General features: G+C 37.8%; 2 protein-coding genes across 2 annotated transcripts; both read left to right on the top strand.

The window, feature by feature from the left end:
- Nucleotides 1–592: 592 nt before the first annotated feature.
- Nucleotides 593–7,362, top strand: LOC149003510 (protein RETICULATA-RELATED 4, chloroplastic-like). Its single transcript, XM_089137894.1, has 8 exons — nucleotides 593–1,441; nucleotides 2,492–2,560; nucleotides 3,422–3,553; nucleotides 3,649–3,702; nucleotides 3,812–3,856; nucleotides 5,991–6,130; nucleotides 6,822–6,947; nucleotides 7,049–7,362. The coding sequence occupies exons 1-8, from the start codon at nucleotides 896–898 to the stop codon at nucleotides 7,095–7,097; spliced, it is 1,161 nt and encodes a 386-aa protein (XP_088994020.1). The 5' UTR covers nucleotides 593–895; the 3' UTR covers nucleotides 7,098–7,362.
- Nucleotides 7,363–10,213: 2,851 nt separating this feature from the next.
- On the top strand, nucleotides 10,214–12,098 carry LOC149003509 (F-box/kelch-repeat protein At3g23880-like). Its single transcript, XM_089138064.1, has 2 exons — nucleotides 10,214–11,560; nucleotides 11,690–12,098. The coding sequence occupies exons 1-2, from the start codon at nucleotides 10,266–10,268 to the stop codon at nucleotides 11,919–11,921; spliced, it is 1,527 nt and encodes a 508-aa protein (XP_088994190.1). The 5' UTR covers nucleotides 10,214–10,265; the 3' UTR covers nucleotides 11,922–12,098.
- Nucleotides 12,099–13,305: the final 1,207 nt, after the last annotated feature.

Below are 13,305 nucleotides of genomic sequence, written 5' to 3'. Positions count from 1 at the left end.
CCAGATATCTCAAATCCCTAGATTCATGAATGAGAGATTTGTACATGTTTGGTTGTAAAATATCTCCAAATTCATGAAATTTAGGTAATGTTATTTAAAAAAAAAAAAACGGGTGAATGAAATCATGCTAGAGATTTCTAGTTCAAATCCATGAATTGTCACTGGGCATGAAATCGCTGATCGATTTTCTTTTATTTTTTATTTATTTATATATTAATGGAATTGAAATGCCAAGATGCGCACAAGGTCGAGAACCGAAGACCAAAAGTATAAACTGTTTGAGAAGTATGAATTCTTACCATTCAATCAACTCCTGCATTGACAAAAGTATAAACTGTTGCTAGAGCTAAGTTTGAATCCCAGTTATCCACCACAATCTCAAACCAAACCAAAGGGAGTTTTTCTAGCACCATAACGCACCGAATTTTTATATTTTCTTTCCGGTCCTCTCTTCAACAGTTTTGATTCTCTTGTTTTGACTTTGGCGACTCCAAATAAAAGCGCCACAAGTTCTGATACCGAATCTTCGTGCCCAGCGCAGTCCCAAACAGAGAATAACTTACGTGGCAATCTAGTGGGCCCATCTTTCTTGTTCTGCAACTTTGCATTGTAAACATCACCGTTTACAGTTCAAGAATCTCGTTTTTCTTCCTTCGCTGTCTGTCTGAAAGATGAAACCAAGGCAACAGTCAAGGGTCAAACCATAAAACCTAACTCGTTTCCTTCCTTCTCTCTGTCCCCAGTCACCTCTCACCTACCCAATAAAACCAAACAGACCATCTCTGTCTCTCTACTTTCCCTTGTTAGTTGTTAACTTACATTGAGAAGAACACAAGCTAACTTCTCCTTCTCCGTCTCTCTCTCTAGCTTGGTCTGAGAGAACCAAGAAGCGTTAATGGCGATAGCTGCAACATTCAATCCGTCGACACGCTTTAATGGCTTCTCTAAGATCAATCACCACCGTCCATCATTTGCTTCTCCGTTCTCCCTCGGTCGTATCGCCTCTTCCAAAACCTCCATTTCGGCATCTTCACTAACATGGCAAGCGAAGCAGAGGCGGAATCCGGTGATCGTGCTCTTCTCTGCCGGAGGCGGTGGTAGTGGCGGAAATGGAGGCAAATATAGTGGTGGTGGAGGTGGAGGTGGAGGTGGAAACGGTGGTGGTCATGAAGGAGAGGAATCTGGCGATAAGAACAAGGAGGAAGCGATTTTGGCACTTGCTGAAGTAGGTAGGTCTTTGGATAGTTTACCTTCGGATCTTGCTTCGGCGATTCAGGATGGCCGGATTCCTGGATCGATTGTCTTCCGTTACTTAGAGTTGGAGAAGTCGGGATTTTTCCGGTGGTTGCTACAGTTTGGAGGGTTCAAGGAACGGCTTTTGGCGGATGATCTGTTCTTATTTAAAGTGTTCATGGAGTGCGGTGTTGGTATTTTCACAAAGGTATGGTGTCTCTTTAAGCTGACATTGTTTCTGTTCTGATCGTTTTCATGCGGTGTGGTCTTGATGGATCATTAGTTATCTGTATATGTTCAACTAAGTATACAGTGTACTAGTGTTGTGGAGTAATAATATGTGTGGATTGATTTATGCTTGAAGGTTCATAATGGTGAACTGTCTTCTCTTAGTGTTTCTTTTGCTTCAGATTCTTTCTTGGTCGATTTTTTCATAAGGTCCAGTGTTTGTTGAATTGCTATTTGGATCTTTCTTGACGCTTGCTTAGCTTAGGTTACCCTGAACATGGTTGAGTGGACTAATTGAAGGAGGTCATGTTCTTCAGGTGTAATATTTTTTTCCCCCTTCACATGTGACGGAAAAAAAATTTCCCCTGCCAAAAATAAATTAATCAAGTTAAATTTCTTTCATAAATGATAAGCTACATTGTTTGAGGTGGCACTGTCATGTTCAATAGAGGCCTTTAAAAGGGAACCAAAGAAGCTAGGATAGACCTAAGATTACCTTAAGAGAAGTGGTGAGAAAAGATATGCACAGCTTAGGCCTTGTATTCAGTATGAACCTGGATAGATCTGACTGGAAAGCAAGGATCCATGTAACCAATCACATTTACTTGGTGTAAGGCTTGTGTTGTTTTCGTATTGTTTAAAGAGCAAGACTGATGGCCTTAACTGTAGGTTTTCCAAGTTGACATATGGAAAACTCTGTCAGTTTAAAACATCCTGAATTTTCTGTATCTTTTTTTCCTTGTAATTACAACCATCTTGTTAGTCGGTTGCCATTTCATAATGATTTGGGCCTTTTAATCCTGATGATCATTTATTGTAGAAGCTTCTATTATTTTTCTCTGGTGGTATGAAGATGTTTTGTGTCCTTTGATGTGGATTCATGTTTAAAGCTCATCCTTCTATAATGTGGTTGTCATTCATGCTTTCTTTGTTGTGTTTATTCATTTTTTTAGTTTGAAATTAAATTTTGATGGAGTTTCTTTTTTGAACTGCGGATCAAGTCTTGATCTACTAACTCTCCATCTACCAGACTGCTGCAGAGTGGGAACGACGGAGAGAAAATTTTGTCAAAGAGCTGGATTTTGTTTTGGCTGATGTGGTAAGTCCTCCAACTTTCTCTGGGAGAAATCAAAAGAAGATAATATAGAACTCATGTAATATTTCCCTGAATAAGATAAAACTTCGTGTGTCTTTGGCTTTCTTTTCTTCTTTTTTCCCCCTCCTTTTTTCCACCGGGATTTGCTGTTAGTATGGATTAAACTTGGTCTGTTTATGTTTAAGACTTATGATATCCATTCAGCATGTGATCAGGGTTTTCTAAGATGCTTCTCAGTATAACCAGTTCCCATAGGACGTTAGCTTAGGCAAAAATATGTCCAAATTGTTTCACTGACTTATATTTCAAGAGCTTTTGCTGAATATACAGTCTTGAATAGTCACCCTATAATGTGAAAAGGAAAGTTATTTTAGCAGAAAGAAAGTTACATGCTACATACCCATTATTTGCAGATAGTGTCTTGGGTCAAATCTATGTATAAATGGAACTAGATCATTAAGGATTTTGTTTATTATTTTTAAAGTTAAAACTCTCTTGTATTTTCCATCTTAAATTGGTTTGTTGCATAGCATTATATTGCATAATTAGACCAATGTGATAGTGTGATGAAATGATAAGTGATTCATCTGTGGTAGTCCATGCTGCACCGTTGGAGAATCCAGGGGCTAGTTGAACTGTTATTGGATATCCATATCTTCTATCATGCTGCAAGACTATTTCTTGTATAAAACAATAAATCATATCTAATTAAAGTTTATTTTCAGGATACATACTAAGATTATCCTTAAAAAAAAAAACTTATTGCTGGATTGCAAATTACTTGAAATTTTCTTTATTAGTCAGAACTATGTCCTACTCTTTTCTCTTGTATTAAATATCTGGCTAACACATTCCAATTATCAGTTCATGGCAATAATTGCAGATTTTATGCTTGTTTACCTTCCTGCTCCCACTGTCTCTCTTCGGCCTGCACTTGCAGTCAGTGCAGGATCCATTGCTAAGTTCTTCCACAACTGCCCTGATAATGCATTTCAGGTTAGTTGATGTTTTTTTTGGTCCATTGTTGAATTGAATTTGAAAGAGTGAGCTGTTAGCAGTTACTGATATCCTTCTTAATCTTGTTTTGCCAGATTGCATTGGCAGGATCATCATATTCATTTTTACAAAGAATAGGTGCTATTTTGGTAAGTGAACTAGTTATTTAATCATTTTGCATCTCAAATTTTCATTTAAGAAAAGTTGACATACTCTTTGTAAATGCATAAATCTCATGGAACTGGTTTTGTTTCACAGCGTAATGGGATCAAGCTTTTTGCTGTTGGGACCACTGCATCTTTGGTATGCCAATCCATTCTCTCTCTTTCGTGGTTCTATGGTTTAGGTTATTAGCCTTTTAGTTTTTTGTGTTGTACCTTTACCCATTCTTGTGCATGTAGGCATGCTGTTTTGGTTGTTAATATTTGATTCACTCTTTCTTCTTTTTCTAGTTTGAGGTGTTGAGGGAGGGTTTATATTATATAAGTAACCCTTGACCAGGAAAAAAGAGGCCTGTTTGTGGTTGCAGAGGGGGAGGGGTTTGATGAAGAAGATCCTGACCATTTGGACACTTTTCAGATAGATAACAGTTAGAGGATGAGGGGATCCTCACAATCCAAACTGAATTATTTTAAGGTAGTGATGGGAGTAGTGTTAAGTTACGACAGCAGAAATGACTGTGTAGTCATGAAATTACACGTCTAGCAATGTCAATTGGATTGAAATCATGAATCTTCCTTGACTAAATGACCAATTCCTCATTCCATCAGCAAAATGCTTCTCATGCCAACTGAATGGTTTTCCTTTTCAATATCTGAACCTCCTCCTCGATAGTTTTCATAACATTTTATCAAGCTTTCTGATGACAACATCGTTTTCTCAGTATGCAGTTGAAGTCCTGTTATGATCCCATTCTAGTTTGATATACACATTATAATATGCTTTTGGGACATCTAAATTACATGATATCGATTTGAAAGATTTTTCTAACAAGGGAGCGTGTATATTTAAAAGAGAATACGCAGAGAGAAAAATAGGAACTGAAGTTAGACTGGAACAGATTAAGTCAACATATTAGTTTCAGATGAGGCATGATCAAGATCAGAAAAGAAGTGATGTCACCTAAGTTGCTGCATCTTTAGGAAGTGTCTGTCCTAATCTATTTAAAACCGTGCTCAATGTGAACAGTATGACCATAGAGGAGTCATTCTTCAGTTGCACTTTACAGCACAACTTTGATCTCAGTAATCTTTTAGGCTTACCAACATACGCTTCGTATGTCCACTATAAGTTTTCATATGTATCTTTATTTGGGAGCTAATTGAGAATCTCCCAGTTTCAGTGTATAATGGCAATTTGGTCAATTTCCAGATTTTTAAAATTTTTTTTGTTTGGATCTATTAAGTCGCTTTTTATTTCTTGAATAGAGTAAGTTCTGAATTGGGTTTTACAATTTTACTAGGTTTCCTTTTCAAGCAAAATGAGAGACTTTTTGGAAGATTACACATTTCTTTTTACACACCCTTAAGTTCACAAATTGTCAGAATAGATAGTCCCTAGAAAAGCAATATGTTCTAATGGTCAAAACCAAAACCAGGTGATTTCTGACTACAGAACAACCGGTCCGGTCTGGTCTGAGGAGCCTTTTGGGGACTTTTGACACCTCAAGATATGTGGATCATCTGCATGCCAGATCCATTATAACACCAACTGCAAATTCAACAATTAAAAGCTCAAACAGGTCTGGCACTGGCCTCTTGTTGGTGGTCCTTGAGTTGCGTTTGAATCCTTAATACAAACAGTATATATTGATGATGAATCCTTCCAAACCCTAGTTAGATTTATCACAGCAAACACTAATAATGATATGAGGAAGAACACTACTTGAAAGAGGAAAAACAGTGAAAGAGAGGAGGATATGACTTTTGATTTCTCATCCATAGGTTCCCCTGCCCTGATCACAAAGTTTGCTTCCTTTAAATTAGTCATATGGTAGCAACAAGGCAACAGCCATTCGAAATTTGCATAATTGGCTGGATGTCAACAGTGGGCTATATGCTTTGATTTGAAAATAAAATAAATCATCAGTAGGTAAGAAACCAGTGTTACCAAACTTTGTTATCCAAGATGAAATTGATTTGCAATGCAAACCACCATAAGTAGTCAAAACATTGGTTTTGTCCATTACAAACATGTAGAATGTCTATTTTCTTTATTCTTTAATCTTAGTAAGCTGATCTAGTGACAGTGTACGTAAAATATCTCATGGTATGTATCTTGTAAACGTGCAACAAAATGTTCATTCTTATTGGGTTGCTCCCTATACCTGAGTCTGTTCCAGCTGCTGTTATCAGACAGTTGTTACTTGAATATTTGAGTCCTGAAAGCTTCATTTACTAAATCTCAGCTTGTAAAAATGGTTTTCTGTGTCTTTCAGGTGGGTACTGGGGTAACAAATGCCTTGATAAGGGCAAGGAAGGCAGTGGCCAAGGATTCAGATGATGAATCTGAAGAAGTTCCTCTAGTAGCAACCAGTGTTGCATATGGTGTCTACATGGCAGTTTCTAGCAATCTTAGGTATGTAGATACTGAAAGATATGGCTACTGCTTTATGCAACAAACCTGACCTCTGTTGTATTGCTTGCTAACAAGAAGAGAAACTTTATTACCTTGTGCAACTATGTTTACAATCTTCATGCAACTGTGGTATCCTGTTCTTTTTATTTCCATTGCACCTGTTGAACCTTTGAACATAATATTGACTTTGAAATTCATTACCATCCTTACGAAAAGGGGATAAGACCATATTGGATGATCCCCTGAGGTGCCCTCACTAGCATGCTCATCTGCATTGGTATTACCAGACCTGGACCATCACCAGGATGACATTGAATCATGGAATATAAATAGGCGGCCTTCTAATTGGATTTTTGTTCTAAGGCAAGAGGGAGGAAGACCTTAAGCATGAATTTCATTGTCTCTTCTACCTACAAGGCTACAACCTGTAACTATAAAATTGTTACCCTCTTTTTTCCGAAGCTTTATTTGGAGTGGAGGGTGGTGTTCGTCAATTAGGATGACACAACTTAGGGGTTTTGGTGAATGGAACCATTCATGGTTTTAAGTCAAGGCAATGGAATTTATGTGGAGTTGGCCCTCAACAGTCAGTGTGGAAGGTTCTGGTCATATCACGCTGTGTGTGTGTGTGTGAGCTGTTACTGGCTACCATCAAGGGTGTTGGCTGACAATGTTATCTTTTGTTGAACAGGTACCAAATACTTGCTGGTGTAATTGAACAAAGGATTATGGAACCATTGCTACACAATCACAAAGTTGTGTTGAGTGCACTCTGTTTTGCAGTTCGGACAGGCAACACATTCTTAGGGTCATTGTTGTAAGTTTCTTGAACTGTGTTTTATAGAGTTATCATGAAAAAGCCCCATTGCTTTCTATTTTACAGTATTGACATTGTTATGATATATGTTTCTTGAACAGGTGGGTGGATTATGCCCGTTTGGTAGGTATTCAAAAGCTTCATGAATAGAGCAGGCAGCTAGATTACAAAGTCTCCGATGTAGGATTCAGGTTCTCTTCAAAAAATTATTTGAAGTACTCGATGATTCTTGTTTGAGCTGTTGGCTCCCATTTAAGGTTGTTTCATGTGTGGTTTAGTGTATGGCTATCGATCTTAAATAACAAAGACAGTTATTTTTGGGAATTTATTCTATGATCTATAGAAATCAGCATCCAATTCTTTGGGGAACACCTGAAATTTCATGTCTTATTGGGATAGTTCAGAGTTCAGTCTCTCTCTCTCTCTCTCTTGATCTCGCTTCCATCTCTCTTCATCTACATCCATTCTCTTTTAGATTGGATAGAAAGATCCAACCAGAAAGGTAATAGCCAAGCGCTGCGTATGTGAATCAAATGGTCTGAAATCAAGATCAGCTAGTCAAAAACTTGCAAATCCTGTTCTGAAAAAGAGGATCTACTTTTTATCCACCTGTGATTAAAGAGAAACCCTTAATACTTGTTTGATGGTTGGGTGGGAGCCTAAGAACACTAGTAATTATGGATACCTCTAACCAAGTTGCTAGATCCTCTTCATTTGATTACCCCAAAAAAAAAAGATCCTCTTCATTTACAATGAGGAAAAGCTTTCCACTAAAGGGGACGTAAAAGTAGTAGGCTGTGTAAACTAATCAAATGGGTTGGATGGATGGATTAGAGGTAGATACTTGGAAACTGAATATGGGTAATACTTGGGTTACAGGTAGAATTTACGATGTACCCAAGTTGATGTTTGCAAATCCCAGAATTGCCAGATTAGATGAATACATAGATCGTTGCACTTCAATCAGATCTAATTGAGATCATATTGGATAAAACATAAATTAAGTAACACAACCCTGAGTTCACAAATTGTTGGAATAGATAATCCCCAGACTAGCACTATGTTCTAATGGTCAATTTTGAGTCAACAGCCAAAGCTGTAAAAAAATTTAAACCTGTAACCGAAAACCAAGTGATTTCTTAGAACAACGGGTCTGGTCTGAGGAGCCTTTTGGGGACCTATGACACCTCAAGATATGTGGAACATTTGCCTGCCAGATCCCTTGTAACAACAACTGCAGATTCAACAATTAAAAGCTCAAACAGTTCTGCCACCAGCCTCTTGTTGGTGGTCCTTGGTTGCATTTAAATCCTTCATATAAAGAGTATTTATTGTTGATGAATCCTTCCAAACCCTAGTTAGATTTATCTCAGCAAACACTATTAATGATGTGAGGAAGAATACTTAACTCAAAACAGGAAAAACAGTGAAAGAGGAGAGGATATGAGTTCTGATTTTGCACCCATAGGTTCCCGGATTTTGCTTGGATATAGAAAGAAAATAATCTCTCAGTAGGTAAGAAACCAGTGTTACCAAACTTTCATAGCCAAAATGAAATCGATTTGCAATGCTAACCAACGTAGGTAGTCAAGTCATTGGTGTTGTGCATTACAAACATGTAAAATGTCTTTTTTCCTCATTCTTAAATCTTAATAAATTGATCTAGTGACAGTGTGTATAAAATTTCCTGTCATATGTATCTTGTAAACATGTAACAAAATGTTCATTCTTATTGGGTTGTTCCCTATACCTGATTCTGTTCCAGTTACTGTCATCAGATCTTTGTTACTTGAATTTTTGAGTCCTGAAAGTTTCATTTACTAAATTTCGTCTTGTACAAATGGTTTTCTGTGCCTTTCAGGTTGGTACTGGGGCCTATGGTGTCTACAAGGCCATTTCTAGCAATCCTTGGTATGTAGATACTGAGAGATATGCTACTGCTTTATGCAACAATCCTAACCACCTCTGTTCTATTGCTTGCTAACAAGAAGAGAAACGTTATTACCTTGTGCAACTATGTTAAAAATCTTCATGCAAATGTTGTTCATGTTATTTTCATTTCCATTGCACCTATTGAATCTTTGAACATAATATTGACTTTGAAATTCATTACCATCCTTACCGAAGAACCCTCCTCCCCCCAACCCTTGAAAAAAGAAACATAATATTGACTTCATGCTACTCTCTGTGTGTGGGTGGTTGTGAGCTTGTACTGGCTGCTACTATACATCCATCTAGGGAGTTGGCTGACGATATATCTTTTGTTGAACAGGAACCAAATGCTTGCAGGTGTAATTGGACGATGGGTTATGGGAATATTGGCTCACCATCACAAAGCTGTGTTGAGTGCACGCTGCTTTGCTCGTCGGACAGGCAACTATGGGTTTAAAGCATCGGTACAGGCTACCGCATCAATCGAGTTTTTCAATCATTGGAATGAAGACTGCAATGCATCATCTCCACAATGAATTTTCTGCATATTCTAACATAGTTTGGAACTTTCCACATAAGTTAATGAATTTCATTTGTCAAGATGAAATGAGTCAATTATGTATTTATTAATATAACCTAGAGAGTGGGGGTGTAAAGGGTTCTTTTCTTTAGGGTAAGAGGAGGTGTAAAGGTTACTATTCATGGATTATGTAAAATTTTCAGTTTACTGCAAATTCACAATTAAATTAGTTACATTAATATTCTTCATTTGCTTGCAAATGGTAATTTTATATGAGTTACATTTTGTTGGGGGTAGGTTGAACTGTCTCTTATATTTGAATAAAGAGTTTTTTACTTGTGACCCTTTTAAGTGGAGTTGAAACTGATGTTGCTTCCTTTTAAGTGGAAAAAATTACTTGTGATCCGTTTTAATATTATTAGTTCTTCATACATAAGAGAGTCGGTCAATCTCTATTAAGTCTCAAAATAAAATGACTAAAATGCCTTCCTAATATTAATTTACTAAACTATCATTGTATCTCATCCCAAACATAATCTTTATATTATTGATGCTCTCTTATATTATAGTTTAATTACTATCTTATTTCTTATAGTTTTTTTAAAATTACAAGTCGGACCAAGCAAGACAGACCAGGATCTCAAGACGAATCTTATGAGACTTGTAGCCAAAGAAACAGTGTTCGATCAGGATTCAATAATCAGTATTTGAGTGGGACTCAATCATTAAAATTAATATTATAGTGCAAACGGTGTTCTAGTCCAAGACAAACTCAAACATAGAAAATCTATAAAAGGTAAGAAAACACACGAGAAAGATATGATTGTTCATTGCTTAGATCTGTGCGAAAATCTAAGAAGGAAAGAATGATCGAGAATCAGGGAAAAGCGAAAAAGCCTAGAAAGGGGAGGAAGAAAACGAAGCAATGTGAGAACTATTCAGAACTGCCAACTGATCTTATGGAAGAAATCCTTTCGAGACTACCAGTGAAGTCCTTGATGCGATTCAGGTGTGTATCCCAACAATGGCAAAATTTATTTTCCGATCCCGATTTCGTTGTTAAGCACATGAAGAAAAACCCAAACCCAACTCACATCCTTGAGGGAAAATTCGATCGCTTGTACTCCTCAAAGATTGAATCTTACATCACCAAAATTACCCAGAGGAGAGGAAAACGAGCAGAACTCCAGTCCCTTAAGGAATGGGGATCGTTTCCATGTGATCTTGGCAGGTTCGAAGCTTCATGTGATGGCTTGGTTTGCTTAAGCTTATATACTAGGTTACGTAATGGAAGTTATAAGATTGGTGGTACATGGTTACACAATCCAGCTACCAGAGAAAAGCTTCTACTTCCACAAACGGAAAAAAAAGCTTCCACAACGGAATCTTTTCCAGCTTTTGGGCTGGGCGTTAATCCCATAACCAAGGAATATAAAGTGGTGAAGATTACTAACATGGATCGTGGAGGTATAGGATCCTCAGTCATGATATATACAGTTGGTGATGGTTCTCATAGGTGGAAACATGTAAGTGTTTCTTTTCCTTACATTCTTAGATATCCAGGGAAGAACACATCTGTTTGTGTTGGTGGATCTGTTCATTGGCTGGCCACACCATGGGAGAAACGTTTTTTTGTTTATGACCCTCGTTACAATAATGCCTGGAATGTAATAGTATCTTTTGATTTACACCGAGAAGTGGTACAAGAGATGCCGTCACTGCCTTTCCATAAGTCAAATATGAGGCTTTGCCTTGGGCATCTAAGAGGGTGCCTTTCTGTATGTACTAGCCCCCTCTCACAGGAGGGTTCGATCGAGCTATGGGTGATGAAAGAGTATGGAGTGAGGGAATCCTGGACCAATGTTTTTAGGATGATGAAATCTCCTGAGCTTACAAAGATGAACATTTCGTTCCTATCTTCAAGAGGATTTTTGAAAGATGGTGGGAATATTCTATTGATGACAAATCGAACAAAGCCATTTTTATGCAACCCAGAGACAAAAGAGACTACAAAAATGAAAACTAGCCGCAACTACTGTGGTTGTCCCTATTTTGATTTCTGTGTTAGTTTTGCGGAGACCCTGGTTTCTCTTAAGGTTGGAAGCAGTGGAACTTTTCCTATACCTAAACAAGAAGAAAGCGGAGAGCGACAACTTAAAAGGTAAGAGTTAGAAACTGTTTTATTTTGAATGTTGAACTTTATAGACTAGTTAATTTATGCTATCTATATATCATTCTTATATAAGAAATCATTGCTGCATTGATTAACATGGGTGATGAATTCCTTTAGGAAGAGAGCCACGATTGATACACCAGCTCCAGCTACAGAGGTTCCACCAACAACCAGCGTGGTAGCGGAAGGGACCACTTCAACCATATCAGCCGGCGGCGCTCTCACACAAAGTATATCATCTGCACCTAATCCTGTTGATACATGGAAGACAAATTGGTTTAGTTTTCTAGTGGCCAAAGCTTGGTCGATGTTACAAAAGGTTGGAGTTGACTCGGTGGACGGTTTTTGAAATTGCAAAGTGTCGAGTTGATTTTGAGCTGCATAAAGTGATCTCAACACGGTTGATGGAAACTGGAAGTGGAATTCCAATGGAATCAACGAGAATTAGTGAAAAGCAGCACAACCTCACCATAAATTCTTTTTTGTTTTTGTTTTTGTTTTTTTGGGTATAAAGGAGCTTTATTAAGCTGAGGGATGTGGATATTAATATACTCCAGTAAGAGTGGAACTTACAACCTCTTCACAAAGAGGTGTTGGTTTCATCACTAGAACAGCTCTGGGTTGGCCATAAACTCACTTTTGTTTGGGGATTAATGGGTCAATCATGATCGGTAGCTATTCAGTTCATAGAGAAAATAATTGGTAAATCAGGCTTCAACCGTTTGACGTGAGAACCACTGGTCGATTCTTCTTCATCTTCATTATTATGGCCTCTGTTTCTTATATCCTTTTAAAATAACGACAATGTTATCAGAATTGTGTTGAATCATCGAATGGTTTTTGTTCAATCTGTTTGAAAGTTCATCTGACATGTCTAGCTGCGAGACTTCACATTTTTCACCTGTATTCTCGGTTTTTCACAATCCTCTACTTCAAAATCTATGTAGAACTCCAATTAATCTCCTGTTTGAGCTCCAAGCTCATGACCTTCACCATCTGAGTGAACATAAAGCTCTTTAAATAATAAAGCTCTTTAAATAATATATGACGACACACCCATATTTGATCCTCATGGGTTGAGCTTGGGCAATACTTGTACTAATTAAACGATTTCCATTAATTAGTACTACCGCTTGAGCGTTGAACTAAATCCTAAGAACATTGGCTACGAGCAGTACTTGGACATCAGAGTCAAGTGAACCCTGTTGACCTAAGAAGTTGATAATTGAACTGTATGTTATCTCCCTGTACTCTGGGTACCTGAACCAGCGTCTTTTGTGGTGCTACACAGCGGCCTCAAAGCAGCGAGCTAGGAGCAAAGAGAAATAAGGGGAAACTGTACTCTTCATATTCAATCCAGCTTCAAGCAGTACGTAGCACTTGCTCCTCGACCGGTAGTTCCACCTGCGATGCCTGCAGAGATTATGAATGAGACCACAAGTCTTCATGGCGAAGATTGTGAGGTGGGTCAACAGGAAAATTAACACTTATGAAAACTGATTTGAGTAGGACTCATGACCGTATGTCTATCTATGCCTGAAAATCTCAAGTAAGATTTGAAGATAGCTAGCTTAACAAAAGAAGAGATGAATAAAGTTACAAAGTGTTCATAGTTCAATTCTACACCGGTTAATGAACTTAGTAGGTTTGGCATTTCCTGTAACGATGTGCAACCGGAAATCCACAACCATAGCAAAGTTGAGGAAAGTTCTGTTGAGGTATTTGAGTCATAC

Source organism: Hakea prostrata, chromosome 10, assembly GCF_041222555.1.
Source record: "Hakea prostrata isolate BN-2017 chromosome 10, UWA_Hpros_2, whole genome shotgun sequence".
Lineage (NCBI taxonomy): Eukaryota > Viridiplantae > Streptophyta > Magnoliopsida > Proteales > Proteaceae > Hakea > Hakea prostrata.
The sequence above is the reverse complement of the archived record's forward strand: the minus strand, read 5'-3'. Positions and strand labels throughout refer to the sequence as shown.